The sequence below is a fragment of the Manacus vitellinus genome, unplaced genomic scaffold (genome assembly GCF_001715985.3).
Source record: "Manacus vitellinus isolate BGI_N305 unplaced genomic scaffold, ASM171598v3 scaffold_0_pilon, whole genome shotgun sequence".
In the NCBI taxonomy this organism is placed as follows: Eukaryota; Metazoa; Chordata; class Aves; order Passeriformes; family Pipridae; genus Manacus; species Manacus vitellinus.
This window is the reverse complement of record NW_021938789.1, coordinates 34,225,979-34,238,933: the sequence shown is the minus strand read 5'-3', so window position 1 is coordinate 34,238,933 and position 12,955 is coordinate 34,225,979. Positions and strand designations below refer to the sequence as shown.

Genomic DNA, 12,955 nt, shown 5'->3' with positions numbered 1-12,955 from the left:
TTGCTACATTTCATTTCTTATGTTAGTATCCACTGATTCATTCATTATCACAAACCTCTGTATCTGAGCTGAAATTAGGTGTAAGTATATATAATGTCATACATTGTTTGCAAGACTTACTTTTGCTGTTGTGAATGAGAGATTATTGTTTGTCAAGATATACTATCAGAAAATTAATAAAATTCATTCAAGAAGAATTTTGAATATTCACTCAATGTAAAAGCTCCTTTGTGTTTATTATATCTTGCACTGTGGGAATCCATCTAAACAATTTTACTTTTTTTTCCCCTTTTTTTTTTTGTGAGGGTCAAATAGATGAGAAAAGCCGGTTATATTTCTTTAAACTTTTTCCTTAAAGCTACCTCCAGTTCTGCAGTGGAACAGAAGTTTTTCTACTTGTTTGAAACAACTGTTTAAAAATTCTTCATCAAATTGACTTTTACAGAGTCTTTTAATAAAAAAAAACCCCAATTCTATGAGGCAATTGCAGCTACAGAACCTTATGAAGGGTGATTGAGACCTGCATTAAATGGCTCATGAAGGATTAATGGGAAGAGCAGCTCTTCCTCTAGCTAAGTAGCATGCTGGCAACAGGTGACCCAGAGGCTGTTTTCTCCATGGGCTGGGCTGTTTTCCAGAGAAGGCTGAAACTTGTAGACATGGCATGGCAGGATATATTCTATGAATAGGCCAGGGAAGCCATAAAGTGTTAAGGCTGAATGACTTGATGGATACCATCCTTGGCGTTTGAGGTATCTGTGTTAACCCATGCAATAGTGGAGGAGGAGGAGGAGGTGGTGATGGTTTCTTTGGGTGCAGTAGTGGGTCTGGGATGCTGGCTGCATTCCAGAGTCATTCACTAAAACTCAGGCAGCTGAGCTTGCTTAACTCAGCCAACAGAGTGATGGGCATTTTACTGTTGGCCTCAGCAGTCTGCCCTTTGGTTCGGACTTCATTGCCATAGTGAAAGAGAGGATTAGGAAAGAGTTTAGGTAGGAGTGACTCGAAAAAAAAATAATAAAAAGAAGGTCCCCAGAAGGTACACCCTGAGTTGCAGTTTTTACTCTAACAAGGCAGACAGCAATGTAAATGCAAATTAAGGACTTCGTGAACTGCAAAGATGTATCAACAGATAGTAGCCTGCGGAAGCTCCTTCGGCTTTTTTTGGGCACTGTGGTGACAACTAATGACTTTGTCACCATTGTCTCCTTTTCCAGAATGGATTCCCTGATTTTCTTTGCTCATAATGGGTATGAACAAGTAGTGAGTGGACTGCTAATTCCCCCCCAGCTAGTTTGTGACAATAATTTGTTTTTGCTGAAATAAACAGTAAAAACTTGTTTTCCATGTGGCAGCTGCAAAATGTGGAAGTGAGACTTATTTTTCCCATTGTTCTGTTAGATGTGTTACACTGTTGAAATGACTGAGTTTTCCTAAGATTCTTAGATAAAGTATGAAATTTAATACCTACTCATATTGAGCAGAAAGCCAGTGTTTCTTTTGTTGCTGTGCCTAGAATTAAGAAAATGGGCAGGGCTGGGGGCTGGCAGAGAAGAGATCCCACAAATGTGATCTAGGCAGCCTTGTTCTCTGTGGTCAGAGGATTGATAGGAAATGGGTTTCTTTCCTTCAGAGACAAGGATAAGAAAATGCCCAAGGGAGCTAAAATATAAACACAGGTTATGTTTTGAGGCAGGGCTGTTATTCAGCACTCTGTTATCTTTCCATTTTCATTCCTTTTGCATTTGCTTTTAGATTGTTTCTTCAACTCTTAGTGTGCTTGGAATTTGGAAACTTGGAGTTTCGCTGACACCTCATTGCCAAGAGGGTTCTTTGAATACTGGTTTCACACTTTGTGTTATGAGTAATGTAATTTTTCTTTATCTCTCTAAAAACGGTCAATGTTCTCTTTCACTAAAAATTGCTCTCTTGTTTTCCTGGCCAAGCCCTCTATGCCATAATGGTTGGTATATTTGACTGTCCCTTATTAGTCTTCCTAAGGAAAATAGGGTTGATGTCTTCAATCATTTTTCATAGGAAACACTTTCCATATTTCCAGTGACTTGTTACCTCTTCCTCACCTCCTTGCTCATTGGGGATGGGTCATTACCACTGAAGATATGCTGTCATGAGGCTGTGCTCTTGGCTCACCATAGACCCTGTGTGACTGTTTTCATGAACCCTTCTAACACTGTTAACGATTCTTTGGGGAGGAGGCCAAGTAATACGGTATGGGAAGCATCTGTTTCTCTTTATTCACTTGAGCCAGGCCTGTAAAATTCAAGTGGGTGAGAAAAGTGGGTGATTAATGCATAGGTTGGGGAATCAGAAGAAATTCTTTCTCCCTCAGGCTTCCCTAGGGATGTTCTAGGGCGCAAGTGGAAAATGCAACAGTGTTCATATTTATGGCAGTAACAGCGTTGCCTGTTAGCTTGCGAAACATTTTCCCCATAAGTAACATGCCAATATACATATGCATGTCTATCCTAAGTATATGTGATGTGCAGTGCTGCACATTTTATTATATAGTATCCATCTGTTTTCATGGGATCAAGTTGATTGTGTGGTCTGATTACTCTTGATGATTAAACCTCTTGCATTCCCTGGTATTAACAGATAGGAAGAACCAGTAAATAGGATGTCAATGCCAAAAGAGGAAATGGAGGGTTTTAGACACAGTAACTGCCTTGTGTCCATCAGATAGAATGAAACTGTTTCTCTGAAACCAGAAAACTTTTTAACCTGTCTAGCAAAAAAATTCAGGGATGAATCCGTATGTACAAACCCAATTTATCTGGAAGAAAAGGAAGTCATGGTATTAATAGCACTGTGTCTGCTAGCATCTAATCATTGGATTAAGGTTAACAAGTACAGACTGAAGGGTCGTAAGTGGATACGACTGCATGCTTGATTAGCAATTACTTAGGTCTTGTTTGTGTAACACTCTTCCTGGCTTGAATTTGCCCCTCTAATAGTGCTAAAGACTGTCACGAAGTGTGGCTGAAGGCTATTCAGAGCATATAATCAGCTGAATGTTTGATTAAAGCAGTTACAACATAACTAGATTTTAAAATAAGGATAAGGAAAAAGGGGCTTCAGCCCAGAAAGTATCATATTTTTCATTTTAGTTCCAGGACACTCCTTTTAATTTTATTCAGTCGTTTACATGTATACTAAAACCTCTCCAGAGTTAGGGCCCAAAATGTAGTCTTTTAAAAGATAAATACTTCATGGCTCTATAAGACATATCTTGTGTGATTTTTATGTCCATGGTCATGAGAATGAGACTTATGAGCAATTGGGAATATTGGATGGCTTTTTTATATAGATAATATACATTGAATACATATTACATATCAACTGAATATCCAAAACATATGCTGAGTAATATTTTTTGGATCACTATGATCAAGAGCTGTTCACTGGTAATGGTTTTGTGAAAGAATTGCAGTTTAATGCCTGTGTATTGCAGTAAGCTTAACCTATTCTTGGAGGGATCATTAAAGATTAGAAGCTTTGTTAGTGTAAGTTTATATATTTAAAAACTGTCTAATCAAGACATACTTTTGCAGTATTGAGGCATCAATTGAATTAGATCTCAGTAGTTCATATTAAAGTAATAATGTTAACTTTGGTGCTTAGCATTTATTTTGGCACACTGTGTTGTCCTCTGATGGTCTTTCTCTGACTTTGACAAACAGCTGAATATTAATTAGCATTTGTTAAGCTAGAGTTTAGAAAAAGAACCTAAATCCACTTTTTTGAAGGAGGTTTGCTTCTGGGAATACTGTGCCCAGTTGTAGTAATAGTCATACCCACATCTCAGGTATGCTGTGTCATCCACTCTGTGGGTGATTTTTACACGTTGTTCTAAGACATGTTCTTGCTTTTTCTTGCAGGAGAACCAGAATTTAAATATGTTGGGAATATGCATGGGAATGAAGCTGTTGGAAGGGAATTACTCATCTTCTTGGCTCAGTACTTGTGTAATGAATACCAGAAAGGAAATGATACCATTATCAACTTGATCCATAGCACACGTATCCATATCATGCCATCTTTGAATCCAGATGGCTTTGAGAAGGCAGCATCCCAGGTTTGTAAGGCTATGTGTTTAAGAATATCAATATCTATTAGTCTCAGGATTATAATGACACTTGGACTGGAAGTTTTACAGATACATGTACTCTTGGTGGTGATTGTTGAATGCAACAACAAAACTGAAGTATTTCCTAATAGTACAGTAGGCTTGTTACATTTAATGGGGAGGATTTTATGCTTGACTTTTCAATGAATAGCCTTCTCTCTTGTGACTTTACTGTATTTTAAAATATAATGATGTTTATGTTTCATGCGTATTCTTAGATGAAAGAATATTCATCTAAGTTCACTGACTGAACTGCTTCCTAAACAAGTAGCTTCTGGTGATACATGATGTTTCAGAAGTGTTAGAAAAGGGAAAGCTGATGTTTTCTTTAAGAATATTCTCATGTAAATGCACTTAAAAGAATTATTTACATTCATCAGAACTTGATCCCAAACCAACAAACTTTTCAAGCCATCTTTTTTAATATGAATAACTTTGATTCTAAGTTTAAGCATGAGGCACTTTAATTAAAGTATTAGTCAAAAAAATTTAGTATGCATTTTAGGGTGATGACTCAGTCAAGAAACACGTAATGCATTAATGCATGACTAGCAAATGGCAGCCAAACAGCGACCCTGTTGTACAGATTCTGGTGTGTATTATATTCAAAACCAAAATAAGAATTCTCTTGTGTGCAAGGTGAATTTATTTTTTTAATTAATGTGAAAATGTTGAAAATTTTCATGTGATTATTAATTTATTATTAAATAACCCAAACTTTATTAAGATCTTTATTAAGCTGGTTCTCATGAAGTCTTTAAAAAAAACACACAGCCCTCTTTTAATCTATATTTGGTCATATGTCTCCCTCTCGTGGCAGTGAAGCAAAAGCTGTCCTCAAATTGGTGCAGCATTTTACTGCTTTGAAATCTCTTTCTCTGTAGAGATTCTGTAATATTATTGGAAACTTTTGCTCTGTAGCCAAAGTACACCTACTTTTATATGTTGCCTTACAAGTTAAATATGATTTATAATACAATTTGTTTTAGTGTTGCTGCTATTCTAATTAAGAAGTATCTTGGTCATGTACACAGTGTATGACAGTTGATTCAATATACTTCAAGAACAAAATCAGTAACCAGACTAAGCCTGCTTTAAAGAGTACTGAAAAAAATACAGAGGCAAGCTACATAAAACTATGTGTTCCGAAGTCACTTCCTTAATGAAACCCCAAACTTATTTTAGAGAATCAGCTTAAAGAAAAGATTTTGCAAAAATTCTCATTGCATCTTTATTTGGTGCTACCATTTCAGTGAACAAAGCTAACAGGCAAAATAAAATAAAAGTTTCAAGTAAAGATTAGGGTCCTTCTTAAAGCCATTTAGAGGAACTTTTAAACAAGTGTGAACATTCCTCATGGCTGGTGGATAAATCTACAGCTGCTCTGAGTCTCACTAAAATGAGGTCTGTAATTCACAGTCACAGGCGGGAAACAAAGGGGAAAAGCCAAGTCTTGGGGAAGACACAGCTGGCACTGAAAAATCTGTACTTCTGGTAATTTTATCCATCCTTAGTCAAAGTGTGCCCTGATGAGAATAATCCTGTCCTGCAAGACCCTCAGTGAAACAGAGGTTGGTTTTGCTCCCAGAGAGGTCTAGGAAGAAATAGGGGTGACTCAGGTCTTGGTGCCTCAGAAGTTTGAGGCATGATCCCTTCTTATTCTCAAGCACGTGAGGGGTAAACATACACATAGAAAGCTTGATATGTAATCTCATGAATCTACTCATCTCCCTTCTCTTTCTGTTCCCTTTCCTCATTCAGCCTGGTGAACTTAAAGACTGGTTTGTTGGTCGAAGTAATGCCCAAGGGATAGATCTAAACCGAAATTTTCCCGATCTTGATAGAATAGTCTACATTAATGAGAAAGAAGGTGGCCCAAACAACCATCTTCTGAAAAACATGAAAAAAGCTGTGGACCAGAATCCCAAGGTAGGTACAACCTGAATATCAGGCCACTTACATGCCCATCTCTTCCCTTTTATGCAAGCAAACATGCAGCAGCCTCTAAGATATGTGTGTATGGTCTTTATGATTCATATTCTTCTGAATATTTTCTTAATTTTGTTAAATTTATCCATCTGATGCTTCTTGAATTTTTCCTCAAAGTGACTTGCCATAGTAAACCCTTTTGATCTGTATCACTTAATCCTTAGACAATTCCTCACTCAAACCACGGTGGGTTTTTTTGTTTTAGTTTGTTTTTTTGTTTTGTTTGTGTTTTTTTTTTGTGTAGCTTTCTCCCTTGATTTGAAGCTGTTTTTGGAAATATTCTGCATTTTTACCATTGCCAGAAATTCATTTGTGTATTGTGGTTAATTACAATGCTGGCTCAATAAGTATTCTCACATATAACACATGCCTTTTTGTTAGCCTTCAATATACAGCCATATATCTGGAGGGATTTTTATCTTGTTGTGTTTACTCCCCAGAGGAGGTTCTAGAAAATATAGTGTTGTGACTGCAGTCCCATAGGACTGTGGCCTTAATAGATGTATTCTGTCTTCAAAATCAAATTATTAATAAAGTAATTTTACTTTCCATACAGAGAATAGACTGCATCCTACCAACATTTATTTTGAATTAGTTTATTTTCCTTAGTGTAAAATTTAATAGGCTTCCCATCCATAATGAGAAGAAGTAAAAGGTTGCTTTTTTGTAGTCTCATTCTGAGCTAACTTACACTACTTTTAAACTTGTATTAATCTACTTAATATAATTATAAATCTAATATAAAGGACTTGTTTAGTTTTATCTGAAGCCAAAATAAAATTGCTGTTCATTTATCTGTCTTGTATAATGTATGTGATAATAATTAAGCCCTTTGTATTAAATTGAATGTCTCTACATGGAATTATGAGTTTATAACTTCTGGTAATGCTATTTTGTTGTAGCTTGCTCCTGAAACGAAAGGTGTCATTCACTGGATAATGGATATTCCTTTTGTGCTCTCTGCCAATCTTCATGGAGGAGACCTCGTTGCAAACTATCCTTATGATGAGACTCGGAGTGGTATGTAAATGGAAGTTAACATGAAATAGCAGGAGAGAAGCTTCATTCTATATTTATTTCACTGCTGGCTATGGTCCACTTTGTAAACATTATGTCATTGCATTGTAATGGCTTGTTTTATCATATTAATCACATGTTTATGACCATATTTTCTAGTTTTGAAGATGATAGTTTGTTTCAGTAGATTTATGTGACAAAAATGATGTAATACCTGAGGGAATCATAGTCCCTCAGATATTTTAATCAAGGCAACTTAGCTCTTAAATTAGCTGGGGCTGTTTGTACCCTGTTAAATGAAGTGAGAAAGATGTGTCTAGGCTAAGGTTTTTTGCACCTGTAAAAAATGAATTTCTGAAAGCAGTAGTTTGCTAAGAGAAACAACTATCACTGTTACCACTTTCTCAGTCCCTTATAAAAAGGATCACATTCTGGCAGAGATGTTATCATATAGTATACAGAAATATTAGTTTGTTTTCCCTGCTACCAGGGGATAAGGAAATGACTGAAGTTTCATGAAATGATTAAATTGTTTGCGATTCTCTTATTTCAGTCAATTCTCTCTCAGTTTAATTGCAAATCCTTTTAATATCAGACTATAAAACTCTTTAGGGAGACACCTGTGTCTTGTTCAGTGTACCTAGGATTTCCAGGCACAGTTCCAGTGTGCAGTGCTGGTAATCTAGGTTGTGAGCCCAGTCATATGACTGCCCTTTTAACAATCCTTGTTCCTGGACATTTTTTTCCTCCCTAGGTAGTGCTCATGAATACAGCTCCTGCCCCGATGATGCTATTTTTCAGAGCCTGGCCCGCAGTTATTCTTCTTTTAATCCCGCTATGTCTGATCCGAACAGACCACCATGTCGTAAAAATGACGATGACAGCAGCTTTGTGGACGGAACAACCAATGGTGGTGCATGGTACAGTGTCCCGGGAGGTGAGCCCACCGCATGGGGGATCCAGGTCGCGGGATATTTTGAGCTTGAGTTATGTTATCCACGACTTTTGGCCTGGTTAAGGCTAAATCAAAGGTTGATCACTCACCGCAGTACATCTATAAAATCCCATAAAGCTCACTGTGGTGCCTACTAAAATATTCCTTTTTATTGCTTTTTCTACGGTGTTTCTTCACTTAGGGTTCAGGTCATTGCAAATTTAATAGTTCTACAGTGGGCAAGTGATTTGTCTGTTATTGTGAGAGCTTAAGGTTTGGTTTGGGTTTTTTTAAGAAAAGAGTAAAAAACAAAGCCCTGATGAAAGCGGGCTACTGATGTTTCATTTAAACCTCAATAACAGAGGCATCCAAGCCTGAAGGAAGTGGGGAAGGCCTGGTTTTGCAGTGTTGTAGAAAACAAGAGTTTGGACTTTGATTTTGAGGGGAACAAAACCAACCACAAAGATACCTGTGTCTCCATACGTTGTGGCTTGGTTAGTGCCTGATTCTGCCCAGGTGCTGTCACCCTAGACTTTGGTAGAGCCTTCTGTGCTAAGAGGAACAGTAGAGCTCCTATGGGTATGTCCAGACTAATTTTGCAGAAGTCTAGAAGAGTAGCCTGAAATGAGTCTTTTCATTCAAATGAGACATTTCATTCTTTTATACTAAGAATTTTTATGTGTTATTTTCTTTGGAAACTGAGGCAGACAGGCATAGGGATATCTAAATCTTTGAGTCTACTACTAAGCTTGGAGTGAAAACTGAGTTGGATATTCTGAGCTAGAAACTCAGCTTGCATTGGAGTGATTTGCCTGTGCTTTGGCTTTTTTGATTTATACTGGATAACTTTGAACACACGTAACAGTTTTATTGTTTGCTTACCTCTTGATATTCAATTACAGTCTCTGACTGAATTTTAAATTTTTACCTGAAGTGAGTAGAAATCTCTCAAAGCATTAGACAGCCTAGGTGGTAGCCGAACTCTGCTTCTCTTACAGTAGAGGGGCTATTAGAAGAAAATAATTAAGCTCATGTGAAGAAATTAGAAACAGAACAACGACTAATAGTGCTCACATAGCCAGAGATCACCAGCTTATTCTTAGACATGTTATTCCCTGTCTTCACAGGGGCAGCATCTTTCCTCTGCTGTGGTACCACAGGTACTAGGTACCAGGGACTGGGTGTGAAGACATTTTTGAAAATAACAGAAAAAAAAAAAAATTCCCTTTGTGAGAGGCTTTTCACAGACTTTGAAATGGGACCATTAAAACACCCTTAACAAAACAAAGTTTGCATAAGTTGAAAAAAATAAAATATTGAGAAGTTTAATAGTTAAAATTTGTTTCAATTCAGTTCAAAAATTATCTTAATGAAATATTAAGTATTAACTGTAAAAACATGGACATAAAACTTTAGCTTCTTTTTCCATAGGAAATTACTATGAAAACCAGTTTTTCCATTGTTTTGATGAAATGCTTTGATTCTGTCTAAACTTCACACGCTTAAGACACATTTTTCCATTGGAAAATCTTATGGAAAGTCTGAATTATTTCCTCTTTTTGGATCTTATTTTAAGTTAGACTGCAAATTCCTCAAGCGAGGCCTTTGTTTTTCTCATGTATTTGTACAGATGTTAGTAGGCAGGAATTCTACTTCTAAGCAGGATCTATGATCCTAATATGTTGCAGCTAATAAAAAACTGAGAGACAACAATATGCTTTGGACTATACTGTATGAGTCTCTTGTGGGTTTTTTGTTTTTTATTTTCCTCTAAGTGTAGAAATCAACTGACAAGCTGCAACTTTTGAACAAAACCTCCATGGTAGTTTTTGCTGACTTAAAAAAACTGGTGCAGTTCAGTGCAACCAGTTCTGTTCTTTTTATATCTACTGCTAAGGAAAATAACTAAACATTGCTCAGTTCAAGTGAAAATTGTCTTGGAAACTTTAGTCTGGAAAGCTCCGTCTGGAAATCAAAATTAGGCAATTAGTTTGTGCATTGTATCAGTGATCTTTTGCTATCCATATGGTAATGCACTCAAAGTTAGTGGCATAAGCTGTTGAAAAGCCATTTGTGTTGATGTAGGAAAAGTATTCCACTGTGTATCCTTACCAGAGTTAGGAATTTATCTCTGAAGACCTTGTCTCTGTGGTATCTGCTCCTATCAGAGCTAAGGTAGCACTTCTCTGCGTTCACACCCTTGGGTTGCTGTGGGCTGTCATCCCCCACTTTCTCCTTTTCCCTTCCTTTCCCATTTTTCTACTAAAGCCAAGCATTCATTTCTGTGGAATGTACCCACTCTTGCCTATTTTCCCACTTTATTGCCAATACCCACTCTTGCCCGTTTTCTGTGTTTATTCCCAGTCATCTTCTAGAGGCTGCCTTTGACAGTACCTCATGAGACCAAGAGTTCTGACCTAGGAAAGGATGATTTTTCATTCTAATGAATCCCTATAGGTGCTGTTGCCCTGTAGAGCTTATTATTGAGCCCCCAGTTGTGTCGTATCTGTTCTTTGTATCATTCACCCACAGGAACTTGTACCTTCTGTAAAAGACAGGCCTGCATGGTGGGATGGCAGCAATGTTCACTGGTTCTCCAGTATGCAGGGATAATATGTGGGTGGTGCTCTCATGTGACTGTGGGTTACTTTTGTGTGTTTTTCCGAGTGCCTGGGTAGGAAGGCTGAACGTCTGGTGGCAGAAACATCTGGTAACAGTCCTTGTCTCAAACTGGTAGTAAGGATGAACCCTCCATTGCATTCCTATTCCATCCTTCCCTTTTGTCTGACCTCGGGATTTCCTCACCAGCCTCATACAAGATGGCAATTCTGCTTTCGGACTTTAAACTTTTGGGATGGAGAGAGCAGATGATGTACAGGAATATTTGACACTTGCTTCTCTCTCTTAATATGCTTTACTGTGAGATTTTTCTCACCCTTACCTGTTTAATAGTTACTTTCTTCTTTAGAGCAGAGGTACAGAGAAAATAGCTCCCCCCTATAGCATCTTGGTGCTAAATCTGAGGCCATTATGTGTGTTACACTTGTAGTAGTTGCCATCTGTAATTAGTTGATCCTTATAGGTTTTTCAGAGACAGCAAGCAAAGGCAAAGAGGTCATTCTTTTGTGTTCAGGAATGGCTCTTTAAGCCGTCAGACTCTGGGGAGAAACAAGTTTGTACATAAAAACCATGCTGTTTTTAACACTTTTTTTCTCCTATCAGCATTTAATTAATGATTTCACTTATGCACAAGAAAGCCAAATTAAATTTGCACAAACAGCTTTAATTTTGGCATTTCCTTAGCTGTTTAGTGCACAATTTTTCAACATCCGTAATGGTTTTTTAATGTACTTTTTGTGTGGAGTATCTATTAGGAACTATAAATGAGAAGAGCAGATAGTAAAGGATTACTACCTAGCCACATGCCTGTTCTGCTTGTTCTGTCATTACAGAGTCACCTGAGTCTAATCAGATTCGTGTCATTGCAAAAATAGCTTTTCAAAGCAGCTTACTGCTATTGCTGTACTATTAGGCTATTGTTTAAATGTCTTTTTATTATTATTATTTTTATTTTCAGATACTCTCAAATCACTCTTGGCACTCAACTAATTCCTTACTTGAATTGCCAGTTTTGGTAACAGCTTTAGGGATTTTTTAGGATTTCATACAACACATGTAGGAGGCAACTGTTTTCCCCATTATGCACAAGGCTCAAGTTCATCTTGTCCTGCTGAATGTTACTGTCTTTTCTATGTGTAGAGGCTGAACTAGCTTAGTGCTGTAGCTTGTAGTCTTAAGTAATTCTGATGCATGGATGTCAGGAACACACCCTGCACTCTGCTCCCTTTGGAAAGCTTGGCGTTCCTTTTTTAAAACATGAAGAAATTAATTTTTTCCCATATTCTAAGCTTATTTATGTAAACACTAACCTAGAGACAGTATAGTGCTTCAGGAGACTAGAACAGTGCAACAGGGGAGGCTTTGTGTTTTCAAAGGAAAGTCTTACTCATGGTCAGCAAAGGGCATTCATTGCTGAATCTCAGTTATATCTGAAGAATCTAAGCCTTTCTGATCTTCAGAGGGTGGTTGCTGTTAAAGTGTAAGAAAGTTACTGCTATACTTTGTTAAAATGAGAGGCTTTGGGAGTGTGATGATGTGCATGCATGTAATACATGCCATGTACACAATCAGATGGAATAGGGCAGTTAGAGGACTTGACCAGTAGCAGCAAAGTTGCTGCAAGGTTGAATAAATATTTTTAATATTTAAAAAGTATTAAATATGTATTGTAACTCTGTAAATATGTATTGATTTCTTGGATATTGCACCTAATCACCATCTTGAATGTGCAGGTAAAGAGTGCACAGCCTGGTGCACTCCAGATTACATATGTAATAGGCCACAGTTTAAATCTAGGCCAGCTTCCACCCATTCTTTGTCCCAGAGATTCAGATCATCACCTGCAATTCAATGAAGCTGAATTTTTTCAAAAGCAACACATAAACCTTGGAGCAGGCCAGGAACTGGGAAACAAACTATAGGGTATAGCCATTGTGCACAAAACTGGAAAATATATTACTTCTTTATTCTGTTCTTGAGAAACTAGGGCATTCCTGAGTAACACTTTGGGGGAAGGTGAAATTTCTTGAGAATTGGAACAGCAATGGTCAATGTTGTTGGCACCACAGTAAAATTACATAATACCCTTTGTCTCCCAGTTCTCCTCTTCATGCATTCTTTCTTTCTTTTAGAAGAAATACAAAAATCAAGAAAAGCAGCGATATCTAGTGTGTAGAACAGATGCCTGGCAGTCAGCACTGCTGTCAGGATTTAACTCATGATTCCACACCTCTCTTGCTGTGTACTCT

At 37.4% G+C, this 12,955-nt stretch overlaps 1 protein-coding gene across 2 annotated transcripts in view; it reads left to right on the top strand.

Moving 5' to 3' along the window:
• CPE (carboxypeptidase E) overlaps positions 1 to 12,955 on the top strand; it is a 56,592-nt gene that overhangs the window by 33,346 nt on the left and 10,291 nt on the right. The window contains exons 2-5 of one of the 2 annotated variants that reach the window (XM_018071083.3): positions 3,900 to 4,096; positions 5,909 to 6,076; positions 7,039 to 7,156; positions 7,908 to 8,090. In XM_018071083.3, the coding sequence (XP_017926572.1) occupies positions 3,929 to 4,096; positions 5,909 to 6,076; positions 7,039 to 7,156; positions 7,908 to 8,090 (637 nt within the window). In that variant the 5' untranslated portion in view covers positions 3,900 to 3,928. Of the gene's footprint in view, positions 1 to 3,877; positions 4,097 to 5,908; positions 6,077 to 7,038; positions 7,157 to 7,907; positions 8,091 to 12,955 lie in introns of those variants that run through there. The other variant, XM_018071077.2, reaches the window with a different exon arrangement.